This window comes from Pelobates fuscus, chromosome 1, assembly GCF_036172605.1.
Source record: "Pelobates fuscus isolate aPelFus1 chromosome 1, aPelFus1.pri, whole genome shotgun sequence".
Classification (NCBI taxonomy): domain Eukaryota; kingdom Metazoa; phylum Chordata; class Amphibia; order Anura; family Pelobatidae; genus Pelobates; species Pelobates fuscus.
The window spans coordinates 143,136,313-143,160,696 of record NC_086317.1 but is presented as its reverse complement, the minus strand read 5'-3'; the positions used below and the strand labels follow the sequence as shown (position 1 = coordinate 143,160,696).

The following is a 24,384-nucleotide window of genomic DNA, read 5'->3' as shown; positions in this document are numbered from 1 at the left end:
GGGTGAGTCTTTGGCGGATCAAGCTGTGTTTGCGGTGTGCTCCAGATTAGTCATCCTCCGGATGCAGTCAAGGAGTGTTCGCGGGTCTGGGGTTCTCCGGTCTTCGAGTCGTGCAGAACGCGGTAGGGTGGGGAAGTCAGGGTCAATGTGTACGGTCCGTGAAGCAAGTAAAACAAAGAAACCCAAGAAACCATAGAGTCCAGGAAGCAACAGTTGGGTGAGAGTCCAGTGGCATGATGAGCCGGTCCCCAGAGTCTCTGCGGGCAGCTCATGGTGTCGTGAGGATAAGTGGAGGGTCCCGTATCCCTCATTTATGTGGTAATCGATGCGTATGCGTCCGGCGTATTATGCCTGGGCACGAATGTGGTAATTCGTGTCGGGTCCCAGCTGTGAGTTGGGGAGGTATGGTCTTGGGGTCCCGCTTGGGTGTGAGGGAGCTGTGGTAGGCCCATATTTCGCAGGAGATTTGCTGCGTCCTGTGTGTCGTGGACCTGGTGTGATTTTCCTTCATGCTGTACTAGGAGTGTTTGGGAGGGTCGCCAGCGGTAGGGAATATCGTGTCGTCGGAGTAAGGACGTGAAGTGTTGAAGCGACCTGCGCCAGGCCAGTGTGCCTCCGGACAGGTCGGCGTAGAAGGTCAGGTGCATGTTCTCCAGTTGCAGGGGAGTTTTGTCTCGGAGGGCCGCGAGGACCGCCGCTTTATCTTTCCCGCTTCTGAAGGTGACTATGGTGTCCCTTGTGGCTGCAGCTGGGGCCTTGGGAGGTTTGGGAACCCGGAAAGAATCTACGGGTGTGATGTACTTGGCCTGGCCGGGTGGTAGAATGGCGGTCAGGATTCGTTTTAATGTTTGCGGCAGCTCCGTCTCCGGCAGCACGTCTGGGATCCCTCTGACCTTTAAATTATGCCTCCGCCTGGAGTCCTCTTGGGCATTGAAGCGCCGTTCCATTATTATGTTCCGCCGTTGGAGATCCTGCACTGCTGTCTGCAGTGAGGAGATATGCTGTTGGCTGTCTTGGGAAGAGACCTCCAGTGTCGAGATGCGGCCTGTCAGACCCTGCAGCTCACCTCTGAGAGCGGTGACGTCTGTGAGTATGTTTTTCTGCAGGTCCGCCAGCAGTGTTTTCAGGACCCCGGTGGTTACCAAATCGGAGTCTGTGTCAGCCCTTGGTTTGGTGGGGTTCGGCTTTTGCTTAGGGGCCGAAGCTGGGGGGTAGTCATCCTCCGCATCCCCAGAGCAGTCATCCGAGTAGAAGTCGGAGCAGCCTCCGTGGAGAGCCGCCATGTTGACTTCGCCCGTGCCGCGTGCTTGCCGCCACATGTCTCCAATTGTCAGTCCCGGAGCTGGTCTGTCTGTCGGCGATTTTTTACTTTTTCGACCCATGATGCTGGGTATGTTCTCTCGTCGGTGTTGATGTGTTTGGAGGTAAGATTTGCAATAATTAGAGTCGATTTTCCTGTTTTTCGCTGGGAGCTCAAAGATTGTGCTTCTGCTTGTCTCGGCAGTCAGGCTCCGCCACGAACACTGAAATCTTAACGTTGCTTGTTACAATATTCATAATAAAAGATTTTAACCGTATGAAGAAAAGGGTGTTGTAAAGTGATTTTACAGGGTGACTAAACGGTGTCCCTATCCAAAATATGATTTAAAGCTGCTTAGCAGGTCACAAAAAGCCATTTTAGAATAAAGGGATTTTAACTGGTGTATTATATTTCAGTTTTAGAGGGAAAAAAAATATATAAATGCTGTCAAGTCTTAAGACCCTATCGCATTGACGTTTCCTCCAAAGACGACATGTTAGCTGCAACAGGGTAAATCTATTTTACGAAACAGATATCCTATTGTCAGAGACAGCATAAGGCCCACAAGTGCGGTTTGCAGAAACTAAGGCTGACATTCTTCTAACAGTCAATACACTTCAATACACTTCAATACGCTGTCACAGGCACACTCCCACATATACTCTCAAAGATAACCTTACAAACACTCAGACACCATACACACACAAACTCACATACATTCTCAGGCACTATTACAGACACTGTCAGGCACACTCATCTTTATAATCTTACACTTTAAAGGATCACTAAAAAGTGTCAGGAAAACAAACTTGTTTTCCTGACACTATAGAACTCATAGGTTCCCCCCCACCCTCAGGGCCCCCCTCCCTTGGTGCTGTTACTCACTTTTATCCACCACCAGGCTCCCTCTGCGCTGGTGACTTCTCCTCCCCCGCCGACGTCAGCTCCTGAGTGCAGCGGAACAGTCTGCTTTCTTATGGACGTTCTGCACGCTGAATGTGATTATCCAGCTTCGTAGAAGCGCCTCTAGCGGCTGTCAGGAAGACAGCCTCTAGAGGCTAGATTAACCCTGCAATGTAAACGTTTACATCTGAAGGGTTAAAACCTGGGGGACCTGGCACCCAGACTATTTCATTGAGCTGAAGTGGTCTGGGTGACTATAGTGTCCCTTTAACTATATTTAACAAACCTGCTGACTCTAGATCCCACTCCCCTTAAGTCTGTATCTTCCCACAGACATTTCTTACCTGACTCATTCAGTTTTTCTTACCTATCCCAGTTATGTGTTTCTCACGCTTTTTCTCTGTCTCACAGTACCCGCTATGCCTACCTGTCCAAGCATGCCTACATATTAATAAACAAATAAAGGCACACTTTAACTGAACAATGGTGCTGGCTTGCCATTGCAGTCGACCAGACAGATAGCATGACAAGCAAGCATATTTCTACCCTCTTTTTTTGTGCAGGGCCCTTAAGACAGCAGAGACTGGGATTTGACAGCAAATATAATGTGCCATCCTAAGGTCTTGAAAAGACTGCAACGGAGCCTGATGAGTGAACACGTACCATCTCATAAGCAGTCCTGGGTAGTGATGCAAGCCTACGGCTGCCTGGAGTGACCTCTGAGACTTTTGGTAATTAAATGCTCCAACTGGACAGTCTTGAGCATTGGTGCTTAAGGCCGCCTTATTTAGCATTCTATGAAAGTTAAAAGATGAATGGCACACACTTCATTAGCACCCACCCAGAGCCACAACATCTCAAATTTTAATATACAGAAAGCACAAGCAACTCAGAAGAGGAATATGTGTACTTTAATTCCTTACCACCATAGTGCAATGTTGGCTGATCCTCCTGCATATTGCCACATTTAGCAGTCACTAAATCTACCTTCTATGAATTGACAGTGGTGGTGCAGGGTCTGTCTGCAGAGATTACCTGTGATCTCTTTGCACAAGGCAGCTAATCTCTGGTGTGTAGCATCACAGGAGTTTCACCTCTCTCTAAATGGAAGAATGTGACATATTGCCTGCGAGTCTGCTTTAATGAATTTCGCCTGAGCTCAGGTGAAACTCACCAAAAAAGAGTTAGCGGCAAGATTCCACAGCCCTCAGTGATTAGGACTGTATCACAAGTTCCATAATTATGATTAGTGAATATTTAGAGACATTTGTGATGTTTAGGTCTTTTTATACCAACTTGGTCATTTCTAAAAAATGATTTTATATAGGTTTCCCTTGCACATTTTGCACTGCTCCCCACTCCAGAATATATATGATTTTTAAAACAAGTTATAGGATGTGTATAGTAAGAAGTGAAAATAATGGAGAGGGAAAACTGACTGCCTTTTTGCATTATCAATTATTTACCAGCATGAAAATGAGGGTCCATACTGCAACATTTAGTACATGGCAAGCAGTGGAATAAAATAATTGATATGCACAGCTGCTCTATATCTTCTCCCTAACAAAGAGAAGGCCATTAATGTAATTAAAACAATGCAAATATCCTGCTAGCAGAAATTCATCTGAAATCTGTTTGTTTAGGTCATCAAACCAACAGGCTAATTAATCAATACAAATAAATAGATAGGCAACTAAAAACAAACAAAAAGAAACATCCAAATATGTTGCAGTAACACTATTTAAATCACCGCATGCAGTGAATCACTGCATGATGTTACTCTATGTATAATAGTGTTGTATGGAAGCTGGAAGGGACCCAGTAACCACAGTCTCTTGGATTTTTCCACATGTGGTTTATTAAACCCTCATCAAGTTCTGAGTTTCCATTTTGTAAAGTGTTTGATTGGTTTGAAATCGCTCTATATGGCTGCTGTTGAAAGAAGATTTCATGAGTATGCGCTTTATGAGCCAACTTTGCAATATAGAAGCCAGGATGTTTTGTTACTGCAATATCTTATCAATTCCTTGTGCTAATGCGGGTTTAAAAAGCAGATCTGTCATATCTGTGAATTGTTTTCAACTTGGCCAATAAATGTAACATGCTGTGCACTATTATTTCTTTCGATTTGTGGTTCAATTTTATGTACGATAAGGAAAGTTTATGAAAAATTGGACAAGAAAATGTATTGAAATCAGAAGTATTCAAGGACTCAAAAAATCCGTAAAAAATAATAATAAATCCAACACCTAACAGAAGAAAATATATACAGTGTATGCATAGGGTAGCTTAGTTGTTTTTAAACTGTACACAGTATGTGAGTGGTGATCTGTCTGTAGGAGTCTCTAGCTATAATCTGACTTTTTGGGATCTGTAATTGCAAAGCTACCTTTTGACTCCTTTTAAACATTGGTAGGAGAGCCTTAAGAAATGCAAGGTAAAAAGGTGGATAAGTCATGGTAGCACTCTCAGTTACATCCTTATATTTGAGATCAAGCCTGTGGTACTAGGAGGCTATATGCTTTGCAATATATCCTTTTAGCATGAGGCATAAGTTATCCTTTACAAATAAATGCTCTTCATTTGTCACTAGTTAGTTGTAGGTTTTATTTGGTTTGTTTTACCCTTTCCCCCAAATCTCCTGGTTTTATGTAGTCAAATGTATTATACCTAATCACTACTATGGTTAGTGTTACAGAGACTCTATTGATACATACTTACCTCAAGTATCATATCAAGACAGACCAATATTTTGACTCCCAGTGAGTATCTATACTAATTTAGTAGCATTTATTTTTTATTTTTTTAACCCCTTAAGGACCAAACTTCTGGAATAAAAGGGAATCATGACGTGTCACACACGTCGTGTGTCCTTAAGGGGTTAAACAGTCTTTTTTTGTTATTTTTCTAAGGATCAATTGTGGTTTCTTTTGCCAGGCCATTTTCCTTTGTGGGATTTTAAACATATGTCCTCCTTATATTCACTCCACAGACTGAGATCTAATTAGGAGACTCCATATGTATATATTTTCTTCTGTTAGGTTATGGGTTTATTATTACTTTTTACTGATTATTTTAGTCCTTGAATACTTCTGATTTCAATAAATTTTTTTGTCCAATTTTGAATAAACTTTTATTATAATTTTTTAGGGACTTGCTCATTTCCATTTTCCTCTTTTAGTAGGGGTTCTTTGGAATTTGGTATTCTCCAATGCTCTGTGAGTTATGCCATTGCAAGCTCCCCAACACGACCTATTTACCCTCTATATGGATCAATTTATAAATTATGTTTCGATTTTATGTATATTTAGATTAATTTGGACGCTATGATGTCACAGCTGCCATCTGAAAAGTTAGTCAAGGTATGTAATTCAAATCAGTTTTTATTTATTTTGATATCTCCGTTCTGGCACTGGCAAACTAGCTGACAACATAAAAAAAAGAAAAAAAGAAAAAAAATGAACAGCAAAATCTCCAGAAGAGAGCTCATCTCTACATGCTGACTAGGCTTGCACACGGTGAGAAAATTTGGTTTGGCTGAACAGTTTTTCCTGAAAATACCAAGAATTTCAGGAAGCCTGCATTTAGTCTATAAGTTCATTCAGCAGAATTTTGTTACAGAAAATCCAATTCAGATTTTTTTTTTTTTTTAAAGAATCAGACAAACTAAATGGGTGCAGAAATTAGCCAATCCGTGTACAGCAAAAAATATACATAGTGCATTATGTATATATTTTTCATTGCATTTATAGAGCATTTTCCTGCCATTTGGGTCACAGAACTCACGAGGAAGAGTAACCAGAGAGAAAAATGGGCAGCAAACAAATCTATATTTAAATATTATAGAATTATTATATAGCTACCGCTCTCTCTTTCTTTCTCTCTGTCAATCTATATAGATATATAAATAGAGGGTTTTTTTTTAATGCGTGCCCCCCCCCATTCCACCCCCATTTCTCACTTTTCCCTTGATTTGCGAATAAAATCAACATTTGGTGGCAGTACCATAACCATCAATCATCTATCATGGTTTTTTTTTAGCACCATGGGCACAATTCATAATCATGAATCAAAACTAACATATTCGACTTATTTATAGTGTGATTTGGGTGTATTCCAGTTCAGAGTTCAGGAATTTGACCGATCATCCGATCGGCCCAAATTCTAGCAAACCGTATTTCACTCTGAAATTAATCTCCAAGGCCAATGTTGACAGATGTTTCAGAGGAAGGAGAAATTCTGGAAAGGTAAGTTGAGCTGATTTGTATGAGGATGAAGAAAATATAAAAAATATATATTTTTTAAATGGCAGCACAATTATTTCAGTAAGTTGAATTTAAATGTACTTGTGCTCACTATTTGACAAACCTACAAACAATGATGGGAAACAACAGATAAACAAAAATAGAATTGTGACATTTGCTCTAAGTTCCATAACCAGTCTGTAGAACCCTAGGAATATAAACATGAGATGTATTCTACATTATCGACTACTGGCAGTCATGTAGTTACATATTACCATAAAGTGACAGTAGCTTAATATTTTCACTTGGGTCAGCATGGGACAATCCCCTTGTGAATACTTACAGCTTTGACAAAAACCCCCATGAGCTCTGGAAACTGATGTGTCAGAAGTGCCAACATTGCCGTAAATGAACACAGGCCAGCTGTGAAGTGAATAAAGAATGGTAGGTCCTTCTTTGGGTACACAGAAACTTCATGAAAAGCTACAAATAGAGAAGAGAGTAATGATTACAATATGAAAAGCCAGAATTAAAAAAAAAAAAGAGAGAGCGAGAGAACTGAAACTTTCTATAACTCTGCCCCCTCTGTCACAACTCCACCTTTTATAAGGTGCCTTAATCTCTGGAAGCTACACTCAGCCAATGAAAGATCATGGTGAGCTGAGTTGCCCCACAGTCAATCACTGTCCTCATATAATCTGTATGGTATTACATAGTATGCTAAGGGGAAAGGAGGAGAGAAAGTAATAGGACATAGATTGGTACCCTAACTATTTTCAATCAGGAAAAAATGGTGGTTATGCTGCAGAACTTTTTATTTTGCAAAACTGAAGAGATTTCTATGTGGATAAAAATTATAGCATGAATATAAGTCCAAACTATCGACTCTGGCCTGCACAGCGATTTACCCCGCCTCCATTAGCGCAGCCAGAGAGAGACGGAAGCTCCTGCTTACCAGCTTCCATTAGCTCTCATGAGCTAACCCCTACAGTGCAGTGCTAGCTTATTGGCTGAGAGAGTCATATGATCGATTTCAGCCAATAAGCTAAGCCCTGCACCACTAAGCATAACTCTTAAAAATAACTTCCAGCTCTCTGGCTGAGGTAGTGGAAGTGGGGAATTGAGCCTGGAAGACCCCAGGAAAGAAGTCACTCTTCTAAAATGGCTGGACTACTTACAATGGGGAGCGGGGCACTACTGGAACAACTAAAGCGTGCTGAATTGGTTATAGTGCTTGAGTGTTTCTTTAAAAAGACAAACATTCTTCAATCTACAATTGTTTAATAAAAGACATGCACATTTCTTCAAACAATTCTTGCAAAATACAGCAAGCCAGTAAAAGGCAGTAAGGGTCAGATAGATTAAACAAAGTTGCATTGTTATAAACCCCAGGGTTATTTACCAACATGAGAATTGTCAGGAATTCAAAACATATTTAAGGCCAAAACAGCCAAACTAAACAAAATCTCCATGTCAGGTATGCTTCCAGTTCAGCTACATTGGCCTTATCTTTTAATTCCCACAGTTCTCACTTTAAAGAAAAATCTTGCATAAATTTGCATTAAAAAAAAGCATTGCCGCCTACTAATATAATTAAATATGTGCTCAGAACTCCCATACCTCTAGATCAGGATTCTACAAACTCTGGCCCTGAGATGTTGCTAAACAACAACTCCCATGATTCTCTGGCTATTCCATTCAATGTACTAGATACTAGTTTTACATTCTAGATGTAAGTTATACTACACTAGTGTGGGAGGGGCAAGATGTAATTTATGGGCCATCAATGCAGAGAGGGTCTGAGCTGAACAGCTGCAGATATATTAATTTGTAATTAAGGTGTGAGCCGGAGCAGAGTGACAAAGAGGTAAATAAAGTTATACACAAGCTACTTTTGTAATGCTAAATGTAATACTTGTGCCAAAATTAGTTGATCCACTTTTTTTTTTTTTTTTAAATTCTTTATTTTTCACGTGCAAAAAATGACAAACAAGCTTGAGACGCCACGATAGCTGAATCAAGCACATTATAAACAATCAGCGTAGGACAGATACATGGCTATGTATAGACAGCACATTTTATATTTAAGTAGGAATAACAACGTAGGTATTCACTAGCTTTGGTCGTGAAGTAAAAGTTAGATTAGCGTGAGACTAGTGTGTAAACTATTCTTGCAACCGTTTCGCTTCAGATCCAGGTGTCTCTACAGGACCTGACATCCCCTATGCGTGATGTGTGTGGTCAAACTGTGGCTTGCATGTGTGGAGTGCATGCGTGGTGTCGTTATCCTGTGGCTAGTGGCGCAAAGGGAGATTAAGTATCCCCGTTTACCCTGGGGGGGGGGGGGAGAGTGAAGGTCAAGCTCTCTTGGTGGCCCTACGTATATCGGGTAATTGTGTAGCCGTGGGTATAGCTGCTGCGGCAGGACAGCTGGTGGCACCCTGTCTTCAAGCTTTGAAAATTATGTGTGTCTTGTGCTAATATAAAGGTGTCTGAAGTAAAATATTAAAACAGTTGTAGCCAAATACAAGAAACAACAAATAAGAAAAAAACAGAACTTGTGCACTTTAAACTGCTGTGCGTCCTCATGTATAGCCCACTGAGCCAGTCTTTGGGCCTGGGGACCCGTGAAGAACTAGAAGTGGCCTAACTAGCCATCAAAGTCCCTTCAAGTTGCGGCAGCTGTGCTCTTTCGTGCTTCACGCTGTCGAGGGACAAATGGTGGTGTCGTCGCTGGGTCTCCTATCCCGGGCGTAGCGGGTTTGGCGAGTTGTCCCGCCGGAGGTATGGAGTCCTGTCTTAGGCCCAATGTGGGAAGTAGGTCTCTCGCGCCCTGCATATCCTGGATGGTGTACCGGGAATCTCCGTGAGAGAGTTGTAATGCGCGGGAGCCCCTCCACTTGTATGTGATATTTTGCACACGGAGAAGCGCCGTGAAGGGCTGAAGGGAACGTCTCCAGGCCATTGTGGACCGTGAAAGGTCTGAGAAGAATGATAGCGACATATTATCGAACAGGTAGGGAGAACGGTTTCGTGTTGCGTTCAGTACTGTAGCTTTATCCCTGCTGTTCGGCAAGCGTACCAGTAGGTCCCTGGGTTGTGTGGCAGGGGCTGTAGTAGGCCTTGGGAGTCGAAACATTCCTTCTGGGGTTATCTGCTTAGCTTGTTTAGAGGTAAGTAGGGTCGTGAGTAGCCGTCTTGTGAAATGAGGCAATTCCTCCTCCGGCATCTCTTCTGCGACCCCACGAATCTTGATGTTTTGGCTGCGCCTCTGGTCTTCCAGAACCGCGAATTGGTGTTCAAACTTAAGGTTCTGGTGTTGTAGATCAGCAACCAACTGCTGCAGTTGCTTGGTGTGCGTGCTGGTGTGCAGGGATTCCTGTTCCAGGGCATGGATGCGGCCTGTCAGGCCCTGTAGGTCTGCGCGTATTTTCGCCATATCTGCCTGAATGGCGTGTTGGACTCCGGCCAGCAGGTCCTTCATTACCGCTATGGTGACCGGAGGTGAGTTGGGTTGCGGGGAGGTGGAGAGAAGGGCCTTTGGTGTGGGTAGGAGCTCTACCTCTGTTCCGGTCGTGAAATCATCGGACATGTCTGAGCTGTCGTCCTGGAGGGCGGCCATATTTGGGCCCACCGCAGTCCGGGCCTGTCTCCATAGGTCTCCGATGCTGGGGTTTTGCCGTGGCTTGTCCGGTTTGGGCTTTTTAGCTTTCCGCCCCATCTTATCTGCTGCAGCCAGCACTGGTGTTTTGCGGGTTTTTTGCCGAATCTGGGCACTGTAAGTAGGGTGGAATTGGCCAGTTGATCCACTTTTTAACTGGTCTTTAGGCAAGACCAACACCTGAAGCTAGTAACATCACCCAGCCTGCCTTACTGTTAAGCAAAAACTAAGTCACCCTCATTACACCACGTCAGCAAGATATGTTCCAGCCCTGCCTTTTCGCTATGGCAATGACTTGTTGTTACTGTCTGTCAGGATCGGGACAGGGATCCAACACGCAAAGTACAAAATGTCTCTAGCTGCATTGACCATTCTACCTGGAGGGTCAAAAGTTCTTCTAAAAGCAGCGACAAAGGCATAATTATAGACTAACGGGTTATCATTCTCCCACAATGGATTGGCCCATCTCAGAGCCTTATCAATGAGTAGTGTGATAATGAATCCAACCTTCGCCCTATCTGTAGGGTAGGAGCGGGGTTGTAATTCGAAATGAATACCTATCTGGTTTAAAAAACCACGACACTTATCCGGAGAGCCACCATAACGTACAGGAGGAGTAATACGGGAAGAAGCACCTACTGTGGCTACCTCTAGACCTGAACTTACAGGGGAGATGGATGTAGTACGCATCTCTTCTGGTTGATTATTAGAACGAGATAATAAAGCCTGCAGCGCTAGAGCCATCTGATCCATTCTATGATCCATGGCCTCAAATCTAGAGTCGGAAGAACCAACCTGAGTGTTTGTACCTGCAGGATCCATTGGCCCTGTCGTAATGTCAGGATCGGGACAGGGATCCAACACGCAAAGTACAAACAGGAGGTAGGTACGTATACCGGACCTTAGAATGGCCGGACTAACGTAAGGAGTAAGCAAAGAATGGTCTAGAGACAAGCCGAGGTCGAGGGAACGAGAGAGCAGATAAGTGAGAGACAAGCCGAGTCAAAGGGTAATAGAGGTAAGCAGGATAGAACAAACAAGCCGGGTCAAAACCAAAGAGACAAATAGATAACAAGAGCACTGAGTGACTAGACAAGCTAGAACCACGACAGGGCAATGAACAAATGCATAAAGCCCTACTTTATACCCTGGTTCTAGATAGGTAATCACGCCCCCGACGAGTCCTGATTCGTGGTCGGGACTTGATTGACAGGTCGGAACGGATTGTCGTCATGACGTCGGCTACTGAGCGCCGCGTCATAAAAGGAAGCGGGTCCCTCGCGGCCGGCGTGTAAACGGCCGAGAGAACTGCGAGGAACGAGTGAGTCAACCCCTCTGAGAGGATGAACGTCTAAGTATCTCACCTCCTCTGAGGTAGAGACAACAGGTACCCTGACAGTACCCCCCCTCTCAGAAACGCCCACCGGGCGGAAGGAACCGGGGCGAGATGGAAAACGAGAGTGAAAAGCCCTGCGGAGGCGAGGAGCATGCACATCCTCCTGAGGTACCCAAGTCCTCTCCTCAGGACCATATCCCTTCCAGCCAACAAGATATTGTAACCTCCCCCGAGAGATTCGAGAATCGAGGATGGAGTTGATCTCATACTCCTCCTGACCCTCAACCTGAACAGCGCGAGGAGAGGATACAGCGGAGGAAAACTTGTTACATACTAGAGGCTTCAACAAGGAAACATGAAAGGAGTTAGGAATGCGTAAGGCAGATGGAAGAGCCAGACGATACGCAACTGGGTTAATTCGAGTCAGAACCCTGTAAGGGCCAATGTAACGAGGGGCGAATTTCATAGAAGGAACCTTCAAGCGAATGTTTCTGGTACTCAACCATACCCTATCACCTGGAACAAAAACCGGAGCCGCCCTTCTACGCTTATCAGCGTGTTTCTTGAACAACGCGGAATTATGCAGGAGAATTTGTCGAGTTTGATCCCACAACTTCCTCAAATTGGCAACATGAACATCAACCGACGGTACCCCTTGGGAAGGAGAAACCGAGGGAAGAATGGAAGGATGAAAGCCATAATTCATGAAAAAGGGGCTAGAACGAGTAGAATCACAAACGAGATTGTTGTGTGCAAACTCCGCCCAAGGAATCAGACCGACCCAATCGTCCTGGTGTTCGGAAACAAAACAACGTAAATATTGTTCAATCTTTTGGTTGGTGCGTTCAGGAGCTCCATTAGACTGGGGATGATAGGCAGAAGAGAAATTCAATTTGATGCCCAGTTGAGAACAGAAGGATTTCCAAAAACGGGAAACAAATTGGGAACCTCTATCAGAAACAATTTCGGAGGGTATCTCTCTCGCGAATATCTCAGTCAATTCGGGAGAAGATGGCAGTTTAGGTAAGGGCACGAAATGAGCCATCTTAGTAAACCTGTCAACCACCGTGAGGATAACAGTCTGTTTTTTAGAAATAGGCAAATCGACAATGAAGTCCATAGCCAGACAGGACCACGGTCTCTCGGGAATTTCCAAGGGATGCAAAAGCCCACATGGAAGCGTATGAGGTTGTTTAGTCTTCATACAGACCTCACATGCTCCGACGAAATCCCTAATATCCTTACGTAGTGAAGTCCACCAGAAATCTTTGGAAATCAAGGCACACGTCTTGCGAATGCCAGGATGCCCAGCCACCTTACTGTTGTGAAAGCACTGTAACAGTTCCAGTTGGAGTTCAGGAGGAACGAAATACCTTGCCCCAGGACCCTGTCTAGGAGCCAGATGCTGTAACTTCATGATCTCGGCCAGCAACGGAGAATGAATCCTGAGACTCGTGTTGGCGATAATATTGCACTTGGGAACTATAGAAGACAAAACCGCCTCAGATATAGTAGAAGGTTCATGTTGGCGAGACAAAGCATCGGCTTTAGAGTTCTTAGAACCAGGTCTATAAGTGAGCACGTAATTGAAATGAGTGAGGAACAAGGACCAACGAGCTTGCCTGGCGGACAAGCGCTTGGCCTCCCCAATATAGGACAAGTTCTTGTGATCCGTCAAAATAGTAACAGGATGCAAGGTCCCTTCCAATAAATGTCTCCACTCCTTTAAAGCCATGATGACCGCTAGTAGTTCCCTGTCACCAATGTCATATCTGCTTTCAGGCCCAGATAATTTCTTGGAAAAAAAACCACATGGATGTAACGGTTTATCCACACCTAACCTTTGAGACAAGATAGCGCCTAAACCTGTCTCTGAGGCGTCTACCTCGAGTAGAAAAGGCAAAGTCGTATCAAGGTGAACTAAAATTGGTGCAGAAGCAAAAAGTTCCTTGAGTGTCTTGAAAGCAACGAGAGCTTCAGTAGACCAAGTCTTAGTGTCAGCCCCCTGTCTGGTCATATTGGTAATAGGAGCAATAATAGAAGAGTATCCTTTAATGAAACGCCTATAATAATTGGAGAATCCAATAAACCTCTGAATGGCTTTGAGACCCCTGGGTAATGGCCAATCTAAAATAGACTGGAGTTTATCCGGATCCATTTTAAACCCGTCCCCAGAAATCACGTAACCAAGAAAGTTTATCTGAGATTGGTCAAAACTACATTTCTCCAATTTGCAGTACAACCCATGTTGTAGAAGTTTGCGCAATACCCTTCTGACTTGTCTGTGGTGGGTCTCAATTTCTCTAGAGTGTATTAGTATATCATCCAAATATACAATAACGCAATCCTGTTGAAATTCCCTAAGAACTTCATTGATCAGGTCCTGAAATACTGCCGGTGCATTACAGAGCCCAAAAGGCATTACCGTGTACTCATAGTGCCCATATCGGGTATTGAACGCTGTTTTCCACTCGTCTCCCTGCTGAATTCTCACCAAGTTATACGCCCCTCTGAGATCTAACTTGGTGAAAATCTTGGAGCCTTTAAGACGATCAAAGAGCTCAGTAATCAAAGGAATCGGGTAGGCATTTCTAATCGTTATTTTATTCAAGCCTCGATAATCAATGCAAGGCCTTAACGTGCCATCCTTCTTATTCACAAAAAAAAAAACCGGCCCCGGCAGGGGAGGAGGATCTCCTAATGAATCCTTTGTCTAGGTTCTCACGAATATACTCCTCTAAGACTAAGTTCTCCTTAGTGGATAAAGGGTATACCGTACCCCTCGGAGGCATGGTCCCAGGCAGGAGTCTGATCTTGCAGTCAAAGGGCCTGTGTGGTGGTAAAGTGTCAGCATTCTTTTTGTCAAAGACTTGTCTTTAAATCCAGGTACAGAGGCGGTATTTGTACGTCTGTAGACTGGGTAGAATTAGCCGGTGCGTTAACTACGCAAACCGGTGAGACTTTCTGTAAGCACCTGCTCTGGCAACCCTGACCCCATGAGACTATCTCCCCTAGTTCCCAATCAATAATAGGGTTATGTTTCTTTAACCACGGATACCCCAGGACTATAGGAACAGAAGGAGACGAAATAAGCATAAGAGATATACCTTCCTCGTGTAGGATACCAACAGTTAAGTTAACAGGTATGGTCTCACGAAAAATAACAGGTTCAGATAATGGTCTACCATCTATGGCCTCAACGGCCCACTGTGTATCCCTTAGCTGGGATGGAATAGAGTGTTTAGTAACAAAAACTTGGTCAATAAAGCTCTCAGCAGCTCCGGAATCTACCAACGCCATAGTTTCTAGTACTCCCTTCTCCCAAGCTAAAGAAACAGGTAGCAGAAGCCTGTGATCTTTATAATTATGTATAGAGGACAAAATAGAAACACCCAAGGCCTGTCCTCTAGAGAAACTTAGGTGCGAGCGTTTCCCGGGTGATTAGGACAATTTAGGCGTAGGTGCCCTCTTACACCACAATACATACACAACCCCTCCCTTCTCCTGTACTGTCTCTCTTCTTCTGAGAGGCGAGTATTGCCTATCTGCATAGGTTCTGGAAAAGCTGAGGTTGTGGATTCAGGACTTTGAAATGAGGGAGCTAGTTTAAAGGAAGGTCTACGGGTTCTATCTCGAGTGTTCTGCCTCTCTCTTAAACGTTCATCAATACGAGAAATAAAATAAATTAAATCCTCCAAATTTTCAGGAAGCTCTCTTGTAGCAACCTCGTCTAGAATTTCATCTGATAATCCGTTTAAAAATACGTCTATATAAGCCTGTTCATTCCACTTGACTTCTGTCGCCAAGGACCTGAACTCTAGTGCATAATCCACAAGGGTTTGGTTATCTTGTCTAAGGCGCAACAATAATCTAGCTGCATTGACCATTCTACCTGGAGGGTCAAAAGTTCTTCTAAAAGCAGCGACAAAGGCATTATAATTATAGACAAACGGGTTATCATTCTCCCACAATGGATTGGCCCATCTCAGAGCCTTATCAATGAGTAGTGTGATAATGAATCCAACCTTCGCCCTATCTGTAGGGTAGGAGCGGGGTTGTAATTCGAAATGAATACCTATCTGGTTTAAAAAACCACGACACTTATCCGGAGAGCCACCATAACGTACAGGAGGAGTAATACGGGAAGAAGCACCTACTGTGGCTACCTCTAGACCTGAACTTACAGGGGAGATGGATGTAGTACGCATCTCTTCTGGTTGATTATTAGAACGAGATAATAAAGCCTGCAGCGCTAGAGCCATCTGATCCATTCTATGATCCATGGCCTCAAATCTAGAGTCGGAAGAACCAACCTGAGTGTTTGTACCTGCAGGATCCATTGGCCCTGTCGTAATGTCAGGATCGGGACAGGGATCCAACACGCAAAGTACAAACAGGAGGTAGGTACGTTTACCGGACCTTAGAATGGCCGGACTAACGTAAGGAGTAAGCAAAGAATGGTCTAGAGACAAGCCGAGGTCGAGGGAACGAGAGAGCAGATAAGTGAGAGACAAGCCGAGTCAAAGGGTAATAGAGGTAAGCAGGATAGAACAAACAAGCCGGGTCAAAACCAAAGAGACAAATAGATAACAAGAGCACTGAGTGACTAGACAAGCTAGAACCACGACAGGGCAATGAACAAATGCATAAAGCCCTACTTTATACCCTGGTTCTAGATAGGTAATCACGCCCCCGACGAGTCCTGATTCGTGGTCGGGACTTGATTGACAGGTCGGAACGGATTGTCGTCATGACGTCGGCTACTGAGCGCCGCGTCATAAAAGGAAGCGGGTCCCTCGCGGCCGGCGTGTAAACGGCCGAGAGAACTGCGAGGAACGAGTGAGTCAACCCCTCTGAGAGGATGAACGTCTAAGTATCTCACCTCCTCTGAGGTAGAGACAACAGGTACCCTGACACTGTCCCATTCTCGTACCAGAACCCATGACTCTCACCAGCAGGACTGCTCATATCTAGTGGAATGTCCTGCCACACCACATTCGTCTCTCCTCATCTCTGCACTGCTTCAAAATACCCTTAACCCCTTAAGGACCAAACTTCTGGAATAAAAGGGAATCATGACATGTCACACAGGTCATGTGTCCTTAAGGGGTTAAAAACACACTTATTTAGAGAAGCATATCAGCTCACCCCAGACATAAAGGACCACTATAGTGCCCTGAGGGTGCCCCCATCCGCCGGGCTGGATGGAGAGGAAGGGGTTAAACACTTCCCTTTCTCCAGCGCCGAGCTCCCTCAGCGCTGGGGACTCTCCGCCTCCTTTCCCCGTCATCAGCTGAATGCGCATGTGCGCGCATTCAGCCAGTCTCATAGGAAAGCATTTTTTATGCTTTCCTATGGACGCTGGCGTCTTCTCACTGTGAAAATCACAGTGAGAAGCGCGGAAGCGCCTCTAGCGGCTGTCAATGAGACAGCCACTAGAGGCTGGATTAACCCTGAAACTGCTATGTTTAGAGCAGAAAGGGTTAACCCAAGCACCTGGCACCCAGACCACTTCATTAAGCTGAAGTGGTCTGGATGCCTATAGTGGTCCTATAGTCTTCTCCCTGGCAGACAGCACTCGTACGAGGGGAAGCTTCAAATTCCCTTCCGCCACATGCTCCCCCCAGTGACCGTTATAAAATTTTTCCCCCCTTGTCCCTCCTCTACCCAACTCAGGGTGCTTGCATGTGCTCAGAACCGGTGAAACAGTCCAATCAAATACATGTATTTGGAACACGAGAGGGCACCAGTGATGTTGGACAGGGGCATAAAATGCTGTGAGGGGAGCTTTGCCCAGTCCTGGACTCCAAGTAAGTTTAGAGCTTCTTTTGCAGGTTTATAGAGGTCCCCCAGAGGAAGGCTTCACAGACGAAACATTGGGGTTTCATTTCTCCTGATCTTGGTCAGTATACCCTTTTTTAATGGGTTTTTGCATTTAGCACTTTACTTACATTGTGGTTTTGGTACTATATACTGGTTTAGCACTATACTATGCACTCTCTCTCTGCTATAATGATGCCTTGTTGTATTTTCTATGCATGAATAAATACTCTTTATGTGCAAAACTGTGGTGTGCCTTGGGATCATTTCTTATTTTTTTATTGCAGGTTTATAGCAATTAGCAGGGCTAATGAATAACACCAAGTAGTGCACTCTAAAGCAAAAAAAAAAAAAAAAAGAATAATACCTCAGGGTAAGGGGGAAGATAAGACATTGGAGAAGGGGGAAAAGAAAACAGATGGAAAAGGAAGGAAAGACAAAAAACTGAAAATGTGGAAACTGGAAATTCGACAGAGAAAATTTGACCGGGTTTATGAAGAAAAAATATCTTAAGTTGGAATGTGGAGACTTTACAAAATGGATAGCGAAAAACTAGAGAAGGGCTTACTGAGAAGGTTAGACACTAGACTAAAAAGAGGTAATTAAAGAAGACACCTATGGGTAAATGGAAAGGCCAAGAGACAAAAGGTAAAGGAGATGTGAATAGTGGAAACTTGAAAGAGACAAATGGGACAGAGGTAAAAATAACAAAAGGCAATGAGAATTATGGAAGTAGAAGTAGAGCAGAGAGGGCTTAAACATTAACTGTCAGCACATGGTGGTGCATGATTAAAGGGACACTCCAGACCCCTAATGCACTTTATATTGCGGAGAAGTTTTATATTTGGGCAATGGAGTGTCTCTTTAAGTTAAAAGTGGGGTGTTCATGCTCAAAATGGTTTAAAATCACTGCTCTATAAAACAACGATATAGAATATCCAGCATGTGGCTTGTACTAAACAGTCTATTGCTGGCAAAAAAAAGAGCATGGCTTAGAGCATGCTAGTTTCCTGAAACAAGCTATATGCTCAATCTCTGCAAACTACCATATTCTAAATTGCTAATGTACATGCAGCCTCCTTTCTTTTTGGCAATTAGAGCGTTCTTTAATTATTTATGCATGTGACAATTAGGTGGATTTGAGGAGCATGCATTTGGAGTTGTACAAAAAGTATTTAGTCCTGATAGCAGAAGATGCTAACTTGGATAGAAATATGCTCAGTATTTTTAAATCAAATGTAATGAAAAACTATGGCCAAACACTGCATTAAATAGCATTTATTTGTGATGTCAGGAATATAAACATAGCAAAAAAACAAGTCACAAGACCTTTGTACAACAGAGTCGGAGTGTTTTCCCTTTCAACAAGTTTCAACCAGCATATGGTTCATCAAAACAAACTCCAAATGAATGTTGTTAATTAATAGCTACTGTGGAAAAGAAAATATGTTGTTGTGATATTTCCAAGTGAGATCCACTCAGTGGGTGTACTGGGGGCTCTCTTTAAACATGGACAGTAGAAGGACACTTATAAGAAAAAAGGTATTGGATTGGAAGGCACTTTTGGTGGATATGCAGGTAAAATTCAAAATTTTTAAAGTAACACATATGTTCAGCAGTGCTCTGTCTAACGGAGTAATTAGAAATATAAAAGTCCAGGCAAACGTCATCACTAGGATACCAGACTGGCTATATGTCTCAGTCTGCCCAGTTCTGTGACACAATAGAAAAAAACTATAAGGTGATTCGCACCTCTTTTTGTCCCTGTAGTCCAGGCTGTATGTCTCATTTTTAGAGACTGCTAAGTCTTACACAGGGAACCTCACTTATAAATGTAAAACATGGTAATTTCTGGTGCAGGGAACCTTACTTCTAAATCTGAAACATGGCAACTGGTCTATTTCCCAATGCCATTATTCACATAATATCAAGTCTCATGAGCCAAACTGTGAAAAAAAATTGACCAGTTGTCCCAAACATATGTTTTTGTTTGCACTGACTTGGCCTCTTCCTTATATGTGGGATCAGCGGGAGAGGAGGGACTTTGTGTTCCTCTCCTTGAGCTATTTTACTTTGAGTACAAACAACCCAATTTATTTTATAGCAGCTATCTCTAGTAACATACACTGGCCTGTCTTTACACTCGGGTCACCAACCAAGTAACCTCTGAACACAACACAAGAGCCTCCTTATGCCACTCTGGTGTACAATAAGATAAAGATAGAATGGACCCTAGTTCTAGGGGACATGCTTGTCTGTCAGACAAATCAGCCAACCCCATGGTACAGTTAACAATTTTCTCATCTCATTGGGGAATTGCCATATTGGTCAATAATTTGTAAATATGGAGTCCACAAACCTCATTAAAAGCCAACAAAAAAGTGCTAAATATAGAAAATAAAGAGGGAAAATAAAAAGACACTTCTTGCAAAAACCTTTAATTTTTTTTCCATGCATATATATACAACTGTATTTTAAACAATCTTTACTGCTCACAAATATAACTATATGAAATTATAATTTAATCAGGTCGCAGCTTGTTAAATATTTATGACTCCACTGACTGAATGACTATCAGGACTATTTATCTAATGCAGCTTTATTTTATCTGAACACCCTAAAGCCATTTATAAAACAATGAAATGAAATTACTAGCTGTCATATTGTTTAAAAACTAGAGAAGAGATAGCTGGACAGTTGGGAAGAAAACGCATGCCAGCTCCTCCTCCCGTCTTTACTTGTTTGGAAATGTTTCCAAATTCTGAAAAACTCCCACGTCAAAACTAAATACGCTCGCCATCCATCACTAAGTGGCGATGTCAAGTATGAAATCCGATTACTTGACTCAACCCAAAATATCAGGGCTTGGCAGTCTGTAATAGTCTGTATATGGACCATCATTATGTGTTTTGTTTGGAAAATAGAATTTCCTGATTGCGATGAGAAATTGTTAAGTCAAAAAATGTGAAAAAGGCAGAGGGGAAAACAATAGTACGATAGAAGGGAAATTCCTTTGTAGCCTTCAAGGTCGAATGCTCACACGCACACAAGCATCCACCTTTTTAATGTCCATTCTGACTTGGCTCTCTAATTGATGTAAAAATGGATGCTAAATTGTTCGTTATTGAAATGGGCAGTTCATGTTTTCAAATGCTTTGCTGCATGATGGGTGACATCAATCAGTTCAGCCTTGCCACATTATTACTGTAATAGAGGATTAGAGGAGAGAGAAATAGTGCAATCCTCTTTACCCATTTCTTCTGTCAGCATATCATACCGCAAGAGGAGCTAAATGAATGGCCACAGATGCTGCTTGGGAGTATAACTCCCACTAATTTTGGCTTCAAATTTTTAAATCCACTTTGAATTCCTAACAGTTTAAACATTAGTGAAAAAGCAAATAATAGAAAATTGTTGTGAATTTAAATTGACTTTCACATTTTAACCAAAACTGCAAAACTAAAAACATAGCGGTCTTGAAAGTTTTTTACAAATTTGCTATATTGTTACCTAACCTTTGAAATTCACTTTTAAGTCCTGACAATTCAAACTTTAGTGAATAATCTAACATATTCACACCTGTCAAACTATTTAGAAGAATAATGGATGGGCTAGGGCTTATTAAAGGGACACTATAGTCACCTGAACAACTACAGCTTAATGTGGTTGTTCAGGTGAGATCTATAGCTCCCTGCAGGCAATCTAATGTAAACACTGAAATTTTCAGAGAAAATACAGTGTTTACATTGATTGATAGGAATACCTCCAGTGGCCGTCACTCAGACGGCCACCAGAGGGACTTCCTATCATGTAGGGCCCTAAAAAGGCCTTGTACACGTCAGACGTATTTTAATGTGTGCAGGAGAGAGAAGGCACTGTGTGCGTGCCTTCTCTCTCCAGCCTGTCAGAGAGGAGAAAGCAAAGGCCGCGAGCTGAGCCGTCAGTCAGCTCAGCTCGCGGCTGCGCACACCGCGCGCATGCGCGGTAGTGCGCTCAGGACTTCAGAAGGCAGCATGAATGCCGCCCTCTGAAGTATGTGCGCATGTGCGGCGAAGCCGCGCATGCGCACAAGGGAGCAATGACACTTCCAAATGTAAGCGTCTGATTGCTCCCTGCTCGCACCCACCTATTTAGTCATTTTGACGAAATAGGGGGCGCGGCTTCACGAGGCTCCCGGCGCTGGAACCAGGTGAGTAAAAAGGCTTGGCTGGAGAGTCCCTTTAAAGGATCACTATAGTGTCAGGAAAACAAACTCGTTTTCCTGACACTATAGCATCCTTAGGCCCCCCTCCACCCTCAGGGTCCCCCTCCCTTGGCACTAAAGGGGTTAAATCCCCTTCAGCCACTTACCTTTATGCAGCGCCGACGTCAGCTCCAAGTGGAGCGCAATGCGCATGTGCGGCAAGAGCCGCACGCGCATTCAAACAGGCCATAGGAAAGCATTTCTCAATGCTTTCCTATGTACATTCTGCACGCTGAATGCGAATTTCGCATCCAGCATCGACATTCTGCACGCTGGATGCGAATTTCGCATCCAGCATCGCAGAAGCACCTCTAGCGGCTGTCAGGAAGACAGCCACTAGAGGCTGGATTAAGCCTGCACAGTTTCTCTGAAACTGCTATGGTTACATCTAAAGGGTTAAAACCTGGGGGACCTGGCACCCAGACCACTTCATTGAGCTGAAGTGGTCTGGGTGCCTATAGTGGTCCTTTAAAGACTGTGTTTCCTATGCAAAACGGACTAACTCACACCTTTAAAGGGACACTATAGTCACCAAAACAACTTTAGCTTAATTAAGCAGTTTTTGTATATTGAGAGTGCCAAAGGTTGCCTGCGACTGGTATAGATCGTGCCTCTGACGTCTCAATTCTCTGTCGTTTAGGACATAAATTACTTTTGTTTCTGTTTATGCAGCCCTATACACCAAAACCACTTACGTTAAAGTTGTGTTGGTGACTATAGTGTCCCTTTAATTATCTTCAAAAAGGAATTAAAATCAGCTTTTACCTTCAGAAACATCTATTTTTTTTTTTTCATGAGGCTGCTAGAGTTCACTCTCACCACTGGGACCACCAGGGCTTCCCCACCGGATTACCAGGGAATACAGGAAATGTCCCCCCTCCCAGGCAAAGGTAAGCAGGGAGGGCGGGGATATCATTTTTATTTTTAACTAAAAAAAAAAGTATATATTTATTAATTTGCCCTCCTACCCCCACAGACCCCAAACCACACAATAACTCCCCCCATACACACAATTACCCCCATACAAACAAACTGCACTTCTCCATGCACACACACACTCACCCCCCCACAAACTGCCCCCACATACACACACACACTGCACCCCTGTACACACCCACGCACCCCTCAAACACACATATTGCACCACACCCACACACACTACAGCCACTATCCCGACAGACCCCCACTAAGTTGTCAAACTTCTTAAACAGTTTGACTACTTACCCTGGGAGGGCACTACTGGCACCATAACAACTACAACATAATGTAGTGGTTATTGTGCCTGGATTGTTTCTTTAAATAATCTACCTGTGCCACTCCCAAGGTTAGGGCCCAGTATATGCCGTAGCGCTGTACATATATACAGCCTAGAAAATTGTTTTGACTTGGGGTGCCTTGGAAAAATATTGAAATATTAAGGGCACCTTGAATCTAAAAAGTTTGGGAACCACTGAGTTAAAGGACCACTATAGTGCCAGGAAAACAAACTTGTTTTCCAGGCATTATAGGTTCATTAGGTCTCCCCCACACTCACGGCCCCCCTCCCGCTAGGCTGAAGGGGTTAAAACCCTTTCAGCCACTTACCTTTCTCCAGCGCCAGGCTCCCTAGGTGCTGGGGAACTCTCCTCCTCCTGCCGACATCAGCGCCGCGCACCCATTCAAACCACCCATAGGAAAGCATTACTCAATGCTTTCCTATGGACGCCAGCATCTTCTCACTGAGAATCGCAGAAGCGGCCTCTAATGGCTGTCTCACTGAATTAACCATCAGTGTAAACAGAGCAATTTCACTGAAACTGCTATGTTTACAGCTGCAGGGTAAAACTAGAGAGACCTGGCACCCACACCACTTGATTGAGCTGAAGTGGTCTGGGTGCCTATAGTGGTCCATTAAAGACTGTTTTTCCTATGCAAAACGGACTAACTCATTACAGTGGCAGAAGAGTACAGAAATAAAGAAATATGCAGATCTTGGTAAGATGGAAGACTCCAAATAATGTAAGCATATAGGAATGTGACAGTTTGGATCATATATTTTTACGTTTATTTTTCTTTGTTTTTAGATCGTATACTTACATCTAAACATCTATACATTTTTCCTAAGCATTGCTACCCATTTTTCTTTTTAGATATTGTGGTGTGCACATGAACTTAAAGACACAAAATTGTTTCAGATAAAGAGAATAAAAATAAGAACAAGCTGTACAATGACAAGTAGTTTAGAACAGTGTTTGTGGTAAACCACTGGAACAGCTGAGACTTTGAATACATTTTTGCAGTCAATTTCTCAGCTGATATAAATTTTCTCTTCCCATCAAGGCTTGCACTGCTTCTAATCATTCAAAGAACACAGCAATTGATCATGAATAAAAACAAATAGGAAAAACCTAAACAATTAACAACCAGTCTAGAATCAAATGGGTGTTGGCTTTTCAAGAAATATATTCCTCAACAGGGTTAGCATCTGAATAGAAGACAATTTCAACCTCTTGGTGCAAATTTAATAGATTCATTGCAATTTAAATGTGTTGGCATGCTGGAAAACCAAAAGAACTAAGAAGTGTGCCGGGAATTGATAATTCAGTGATGGCCAACTTTTTATGGACCAAGGCATACTACTAAATTGAGTGAAAAATGTAACCCCTACATTTGTTTAATTTTTTAATTTTTTTAATTCATCAGCAGCTTTCAACTTGAACCCTTACTAAAGACAACTTGAATGCATAATTCTAGACAAAATGACATTTGTTTTAATTGCTCATATGTACATAAAAAACTAAATAAAACTAAAATAAGGACTGTTCACCTCTTTAGTCTGTGTTGATGGAACATGTTAAGGTCGTTTGCAGGGGGTGACAACCATGACGGTTGTCGGGG

The 24,384-nt window shown here is 43.2% G+C and overlaps 1 protein-coding gene across 1 annotated transcript in view; it reads right to left on the bottom strand.

Moving 5' to 3' along the window:
* Window positions 1-24,384, bottom strand: part of ST7L (suppression of tumorigenicity 7 like) — a 156,254-nt gene that overhangs the window by 24,008 nt on the left and 107,862 nt on the right. The window contains exon 14 of the mRNA XM_063450783.1: window positions 6,791-6,930. Coding sequence (XP_063306853.1) covers window positions 6,791-6,930 — 140 coding nt within the window. The remainder of the gene's footprint in view (window positions 1-6,790; window positions 6,931-24,384) is intronic.